Consider the following 8,806-nt stretch of genomic DNA (forward strand, 5'->3'; position numbering starts at 1 on the left):
GAACTGCAACATATGATTGTGAAATACACGCTTCACTCAAAGAAACAGGGAAAGCAACTTTCAAATACACAGTGAAATAGAGTCCCAACTGCAGACCATGTTGTACAAGTTACATTTCACCATGGTTCACATTTCACCATGGTTCACATTTTCACTGTGGAGAATTTTATATAATCTCTATATACACATTTTTAAACACTGTACTCTTGAACTTCATTAGAAGCCTGTAATGAAGTATCATAAGCCTTCACACAGTTTTTACAGATGGAAGCAGACACTGGAACCTGTGACATGATCCCAGTCCACCAGTGTCTCCAGAACCCTACTCCATTAGCAGACATCTGCAACTATTCCCCACCTAACACCCAAACAGCTTTTCCAGTTGGAACAGATTTTCTTTATTTACACCAGCATAAAACTGGTCCCTTCACAGACTACTCTGAGACATCACCATTCATGACTGTTCTTCATGCTAAAGCCGGAAAATCCTCAGGATCATCAGGATTTGGAGCAACAAGCTGTACCTGTAAAGTAAAAAAGGAAGCTTTTTTAGAAAAATGAATGCATTTCTAAAGGACCTGACAACTATAGGTATGTATTTTACCCTGAATAGGATTTATTCTATTAATGTTAAATGCTTTGTATCCATCACTATCACAGAAATGCTATGCATTTATCTCAGAAGTTATGACTACTGTAATGTCTCCAGCATGAACTGATCCATGACCTGAGGAGGACCACAGGATCACAAGTTCTGCAGCACTGAAGTGAAACGAAAAAGTAAAGCAATCTTGCCCAAAATACTGTCTGCTCTTAGAAACAGCATTATTATCTTGTTACATTCTAAGGCTACTGCATGTAGCAGACTGTAGTTCTAAACTCTATGCTTTTTTATCATAAAGAGCCTTTTTCAGATGAAACAAATGCATTATATTCTGTATTATTCTGTAAGTTCCCAACCTTAAACTACTTCACTCAGACAGAAGTAAACTGAGACCACCTTCAGTTAGTGTAAGAAAAAGATGTTATTTTTCAGTACACAAATGCTGCCTTTTTTTTTTCTTAAGAGAAAAAGGTCAGTAGAAGTTTTTTAAATGGTTACATTGAACACTTCTATCATTCTATAGGATGCTGTATGACTCCAGATTTACCTGCTGATCTCACTCTCAGTAATCAAGCTATTACTGTACTATACTGAAATTTTCTGTAAGGGCTACAAGCCTTTTGTCTTTTTAATTAATTCCCAATTTGTATCAAAACTCATTGCAGAAATGGGTCTTCACTACATCCTTTCCTCTAGTTACCGATACAGTGACTAGTAATCACACCTTTTGAAATGCATGTGTTAAGAGTAGTGAGCCTGAACCAGTATTTAATTTTGGGTCAGGAACTCAAAATAACCAGGCCAACATACTATGGGCAGGAATTAGAAACAAGTCTGTCACTACAGAAATCAGTAAATTCCACAGAAAAGAGGGCAGGCCACACACACTTGTTGAGACATACTAGTTTAGCTTAAATAACTAAGCTTTAAATAGTTTGAGTCACTTAAAGTATTATGCAGTTTAGTATGCCATTTGCTTAGCTTTACTTGCTTAGCACGAACAGCTAGATTTACTGAAGCCTTAGGCCATAAGCTGCGGCTTTTGGCTTCAGTAGAGTTAGTTTTCTTAGTATTTTTCCTACAGCACTGTGTTTTATCTTCACTGTGAGAAGAATGTTGATAACACATCAATTTTAGTTGTTGCTAAATAATGTTTATCCTAGGCCTAGGACTTTTTTCATCCTGCTGACAAGCAGGTGCACAAGTGGGACAAACCAGAAGGTAAGGCGGCTGCAGGCATCACCAGAAGCTGCAACTCAACAAGACCAGAACAGTTAACAGCCTGCCTCTATGAAGACAGAGAAAGAAGCCAGTAAGGTGTTAAAAGACCCCATACCAAAAAGTCACCATTAGACTAAAAAGGCGCATGAGGGGTAGGTGAATAAATCCTAAGGGTATAGCTGCCCAGGCATTTCTTTGCTCAGGGTCCCTCTATGAAAGCACCCAGCTCAAGGTGTCCCTTTTGCTGTACCACTTGATTATTAAATTATTTTTTCCTGGAATTGAACAACTGAGACTCTGCTGTAGGAAACCTGGGATAGAACGCAAAGGAGGAAGTGAGTGTGTCGGAGAAGTCAAAAGGGGCACCCATCAGGTCAGTGGAGCTGTCCACTGCAGAGGGACTCCAGTCCTAACAGTTTAAGTCCTGCTTGGTGTGTAACTCCTCGAATAGTGCGTGAATGCTCAGGCACCAGCCTCTCCCCTGACACATGCACACCAATCACCAAGAAAAATCTCCAGGCAAACAACAAGAAGACACATAAAAGCCATTACCATTACTGCTGATCGAGGTCTTCTCTCCTCAACTTGTCTGCCACGTCCACCACCTCGTGCTCCTCTTGATCCACGGCCAGGGCGAGGAAGACTCCCGAAATTAATATCCAGCTGAGATGTTATGTCATTCACTGGTCTTCGAAAGACATGAGAATCATCTTCATAATCTTCCTTTTGCAACTAAAAAAGAAATCTGGTTAAAGCCTATAGCTTCCATGTACAACTTTCTCCCCTTCCTGATACATACATATTACAAACTAAGCAGCAGACAAATCAAGGTAACACCTGGAATAGAAGGCAGGCCTTAACTTGCTCAGTGTTTTAGCTGAGGTGAGACAACTGTAGCTTCCCAGATGCCTGAGATAGTTCTTCATTGGCTCAGATTTTGTCCTGGCAACAAAATCATTTGTACCAGCTCTGTAACACTGAAGAGGATTTTCAGAAATATCATCTATGAGGTTTTCTAATGGACTGGAGAATCAGGCTTAAGCTACTCATGTCTACAATTATCTTGAAGTAGTGGCTAAAAGGCCATAGTAATGCACAGTACTTGGCTACGAAGCAACCTATTAGTCTGTCTGAGGCTACAAGATTACTGTTGTTTTAACTCTGTTTTTCTAGTAGCTGTAGTGGATGTAAGACTATTTCCCATCATAATTCTAATGGGCACTATAGTAACAATAACATATATATATATATATATATATAAACTCATCCCGTACAGTGATAAATCACTTATTTTATTCAATGTCTAATGCAGGAATTTGACTTGTCCGTGCTATGCAGTTCCTCGTACCTCTTATTCTATGTTCTCTTTGACAAGGTCCCTTGATATTACCAGCCAAGAAACTTCATGGGCAAAAAGAACAGAAACTTGCATGCACTCTTCACATACTTCTATAGTCTTTTCAGAGTTTGTGAAAGATATTCACTCCACCCCTACCACCACATCCTTCTGAGAAGGATGAAGGGGATAACGACAACTGTGACTACCAAAACCCATGCTAAAAAGAATGCAGGCCACTTCAGTATTAGTATTTGTCCCTGGAAGTGCTCAAAGACCTGAAGTGATTAAGGCTTAAAAAGCTGTAAGTTTTGATGTTAATATTATAAAAAGACAAAGGATAATATGTGTATCCATACATGCATGCAGTTGTTAAGGATCAAAATTCCATTAGGCTAGGCTACTCTGACATCCAAAATCTGAAATCTTAGTAAGCAAGAATCTGCAAAAGCAGCCTCCCCTCTCACATCAAAAAACTATTTCTCCCTGAAATGGCAATTATAGTAGAATCGTGGAATAAAAGTTAGGGAAAAAACTGGGGGGAGGGGGGTGTCGAGGGGGAAGCACTCTACTACAGAACAAGCTCTCCACAGTTAGTTCTAAGAAGCAGGACCCTAAAATTGAAAAACAAAAAATACTACTAAAAAATTTATGTACTCCAAGCGCACAGTGAAAGCTGTTAACCAGCACAAATGAGAAACAGGACACTTAGCATCCAGACTAACAGATGCCAAAACCCAAGTTTAATATATACATGCAAGCGTATACTGGCAAGTAAGCTAAACAGGACTCAAAGTTAGGATAAGTAGTGTTTAGCAAACCCAAGTTTCTCTAGCAGCACTAACAGAGATTTGCCTAGGTGGCAGCAGCAAGAATACAGGTTTTATATTGCTAAGTCTGAGCCATAAGGTAGGACTACTTGATATATTACGCATTTGTATACAAAATAGGGGTGATGATCTGAGAAAAGAAAATGAACAGACAGTAAGTTTAAAGCAAGTTTTGAAGCACATATGTCATTACAGTAATAAAGCTTAAATACTGATTTCTGGGCTGTTCAGAATGTACTAAAACTAGTAGAAAAACAATAGAGAAAGGTTCCTAATCCTGGGTATAAAGCAGAGAATTCCTCAGGCAATGCTTACATGATTGCTGTATTTTGACTTGTGAATCACTACTGCTCTGGAAGGAACAGTGGATTCTGGCTTCCGGATGTTGAATTCAGGCTTTGGTCGATTCTGTTGCTGAAGACTTTTCCACTCATCTAATGTCATTTCTTGAACTACTTCTTCCATTGGTTCTCCTTCAGGAGCTCTAAAGGTTTATAGGTGTAAAGTAAAAACCATTAGCTTGCAACATATCAGGATGAAGAAGAACACTAAAGTAAGGATACCGAACATTGTTTCTTACCAAATTGCTATCCTCAATTTCACTTACTCCCCACAGTAACTTGATGTGCGAGTTTTACACTGATGTAAGTTGGAGAACATACGTAAGGCCTGCTTGAAATTACTCGTATAAACAAATGCTGTCTCCAGCCTCCTGTAGTAAGTTCTAGTATTTATCCAGTCTCATTTTAAGTTCAGGCTCTTCAGATCCTAGACAAAACCAGTCTGTCTTTTGATCTGACATATTCTCCATCCTACTGTTTAACAGTGGATCTATAGTTTTAAAACCATACTAAAACACCCCAATTGCATGAATTGTACTGCACTGACTCGCACTACAGGATGACAATGAGATAGATGCATGTTTCAGTGCAGCTTTCAGCCATGATGCTCAACTACAAGATCTTTTAGGTAATTATTAACATTTTCTATGTTAATTTCATAAAATGCTTCTGTGATTTCTTTTGTCAGATGCAGTAGCATACAAGGAGACAGTATTTACCATCTGGCAAAACTAGGTTACCCCTACTCCAGTTTTAATTGGTTGCAAAGTACAATAATGATGATAAATTCAAGGAAAACACATGGAACACGTTGGAGTCTGCCTTGCATATTTTTGAACTGTGAAGACGGAAGTCCAAGGCTTTGTCTATAATCATAAGACAAAATACATAAGTCAAAACTAAAGATTCTTCTCCACTCACCACCGCTTAACTACTCTTTTGCCACTGTTCTGAGGCTGACAAAGACTGACTTGCCCAGAACCAGCAGCTATTAGAGTACACTAAGGGTGCAGTGTACTGGTATTTGCAGAAAGCTATTTTCTACTAAGTAGCATCACAAGCAAGGAACACAGCTCACTTCATCACCATAACTGTCTGCTGCAGGAACAGTATCATGAACTACAGGAAAACCTGCACCGATTACTCCCAGTACACTTGAGAAGCCATTTCTTCCTTTTCCAACACAAAACTGTTACATATTGCAATAGCAGTCAAACTTGGTAAAGTATTTCCCTAACATTAATTTTTTCAGCAAATCCTTTCATTATTACATTCCTCCCGGTAGGAGAACTCTGGATTTGGTTTTCCACGCTCAATCACAGTTCCAAGTCTTGTTCTACCAGATGTTGATGATTTTTCCAACGTAAATACACAGTTGATCAGATGCAAGCTGGAAATTTATTTTATCATGGAAAGATGCAGAGTCAAATGACAGTGAACTGTGAGTTTTGCGTCTGAGGTTGCACAAGCACCCCACCGTTTCCAACACACATCTGTTGGAAATGTTCTGTACATCTACAACTAGCCTGTATAAGAACAGGTCTGCTCCCTCTTGATATTGTGGAGAACCATTCTATTTCTTGCAATTCAAAATGACACGGTACCTTCCTGCAGCACCCGGCGTATGACTGCTAGAAGCAGAACCAAACAATAAGTTGTGTTCTAGGATGAACATAGTTTTAAATGAAGTCTGCAGAAAAAGTAAATAAAAAATATGCAAGTTCTATACTATATGCCTACCCTCGGACATACTTTCATGCCCTGTTAGTTGAAAACTCCAGCTATTTGAACCAGAAGCTAAAGGTTATAAGACTGGTAAGCAGCTGTAGTTCCCTACTAATTAAAAGATCTGAAACTGTAATAGAATGACTGTTAAGAAAAAAAGATTAACTGGCTTAGTGAGTTAAATACAGCTCTTGATAAGAGCTGTAGAAAGATACAGAATTGGCTGCAACAACTATATGAGAAGGAGCTATCAATTTTTCAACTTGCAAAAGAAAAACAAGCATCTGAGTGGAGCTATGAGGCCAGCTCTGTACAGATATCCACAGTGTAATTTTCTGAAGACATTTTCTATGGCATAAAGCTTGTGAAAGAAAAGGGCAATAGCACAAACATTCAAGAACACTGAAGGACTGACCTTAGCATTTCATGGTATGAAATGCTAAGGCCAAGTGAGTGATCTGAAAGCAACCAACTAAAACAACCACCACCTGCAAGTCCCAAGGACAAGCAGAAATACATACTCAGGCAAAAGTATCAGCTCTCCAAACACAGAAAAAACTAGCAAGGCAGAAGCTCTGAAGGAGGGACCCCAACCTCCCCAAACCATGCAAGAGTATTACAGTTTACCCAGTCAAACTGAACTCTAAATCAACAGTATGTTCCCCTTCTGCAACAGTGTGCTATCATAAGGAGATAATTTTGTTTGGAAAACATGTCACTGCTGGTGGGGTGGAACAAGGTCTCGACTGAGTCATGTCTTCTATGTGGGAGCAGGCAGAAAGTCCAGAATAAAACCACAAGACAGTCTAAAATACATGATCAACATGGGAAGCCTTTAAAGAGATGCTAAGGAGGAAACACACATAACAGTAAAAAAAAAAGGAAATATACCTAACAGTAAAAAAGAAAGGAAATTTCACACATCCATGGTGTTTCCTAGGAGAAAACAAACAAACAAACACACATAGTAATTTCTATTTTCAAAGTACTGGAAAGACCAGCAACGAACATCGAAATCTCTATCAGCAGAGGACATTAAAATCACCTACACAGACATGAAAAGTGGCACAGGTATGTCTGGTCATACCTTGAGTCACCAAGACCCCTTTTAAATCTAAATTTCTGTGATTGTAAGACAATACAAAGCCATTTCACTACACAGCAACTTGACTTCTCATAAAAAGCAATCACAAGTATTGCTTTGGTAACTACACGTCTATAAAAAATGACTACTTGCCTGTTCTAAAGGAAATACTGGTGGATTTACACTGCAAATGTTTGGTTTCTCAACCGTAAAGAATGGTTTGACTTTTACTCCAAAGGATGGCTTCGACTGCTAGGTTATTAGCAGTACAAGTGTGCTTTGGGATGCTAAGACTCTCAAAGGGAAACACCTCCCACTGGTGAAGCACACCAATAGGAATCTACACATTGTATTCTGGGCAGAGACTTGATTGTAGCAGGTTATTTTGGGCACCAAGCCTGCATGGAAGTGCACTCAGTGCAGTACCTTCTACTTTGTAACCTTATGCATTTTTAGTAACTGCTTGGTGTACATCTTCATTAATCAAGTTAATAAGCTCCTCAGCATACCACCAATCACGCTTACAAAATATTATTGAGACGCGTAAGTGCAGCCTCTAGACAAAGACAAACCGAATTCAGAGTGCAAGTACATACCAGAACACCAAACAGGAGTCTTCAGTAATGGTTTCTACAGCCTCACTGTTTTCAATGGATGACCATAAACCTCTACCTACGCCTTGTTTACTGTGCATTCCTTTCCTGCAGGAACCACTCTATGTGAACACAATAATATGCAGAAGAAATGCCAACGGAAAAGAACAGCACTCAGCTCAGTTATTTGGCTGATTATTTTCATTAAAAATAATGACAGCAGGTCTTTTTCAGAACATTTTTTCAGATTCAGCTGCACAAAGCAAATTCTTACTCAGCTTTTACCAGGAAATCAATTATATCAATCTTTCCTATTAATTTACAGGAGTTAAACAAGGTAAGACCAAGCAGCAACTGTACAAGTTAACTACAGAAGAAAAACTCTGAACCAAACCCTTATGAAGAGCTGGCCTGGTCTGTAGATAGTTTTATATCATTCTTAAACAAGCAAACAAAAAAAACCACAAGCAACCTCCCACCACCCAAACCCCAAAATCAAACAAACAAAACCCCCAAAACCAAACAAGAGGTGAATAGCCCTGCAAACCTGAAAACAAACTTTTGAAGTTTCTTATTAAATGACTAGAAGAATACACAGCTCCACCAAAAAGGAAGACAGTCCTGTGTGAAGAAGTGAAAGAAAGTCCCATAGTATAAATACTAAGTCTGCAAACACCTTTGGTAGCAATTGATCAGACTTTGTGATACTGAGTAAAAAGAAAAATCTACTCGTCTGAATTACTGGTCAACACAAGCATGTTACATTGTTCAGACAGTGAAGACAAGCTCAACTGAAAGCATTTGTGAGGAAAGCTTACGCTGCTTTGCTACTTGTACATTTTATACTTATTGCCTGCAGCAAAAAAAACCCCCCAACTATTAGCATGCAGCTTGGGATGCTATAAACAGAGATAGATATTGTTGACACATTTAAAGAAATGTGAAGATACGGAAAGAAATAACTTGATTTATATTATAGAAGTATTAAAGAAACTTCTGTTCTTTACGTCCTTCCGCCCCCCTCCACCCCCCTCTTAAATGGAAGCAGTTACAACAGGAAAGAGCGTAAGAG

The 8,806-nt window shown here is 38.9% G+C and overlaps 1 protein-coding gene across 1 annotated transcript in view; it reads right to left on the reverse strand.

Annotated features, from left to right (window-relative positions):
* Positions 1–467: 467 nt before the first annotated feature.
* Positions 468–8,806, reverse strand: part of HABP4 (hyaluronan binding protein 4) — a 16,082-nt gene continuing 7,743 nt past the window's right edge. The window contains exons 5-7 of the mRNA XM_010019305.1: positions 4,307–4,475; positions 2,378–2,557; positions 468–524 (exon numbers count right to left, since the gene is read on the reverse strand). Coding sequence (XP_010017607.1) covers positions 468–524; positions 2,378–2,557; positions 4,307–4,475 — 406 coding nt within the window. The remainder of the gene's footprint in view (positions 525–2,377; positions 2,558–4,306; positions 4,476–8,806) is intronic.

This window comes from Nestor notabilis, unplaced genomic scaffold (assembly GCF_000696875.1).
Source record: "Nestor notabilis isolate BGI_N333 unplaced genomic scaffold, ASM69687v1 scaffold30997, whole genome shotgun sequence".
In the NCBI taxonomy this organism is placed as follows: Eukaryota; Metazoa; Chordata; class Aves; order Psittaciformes; family Psittacidae; genus Nestor; species Nestor notabilis.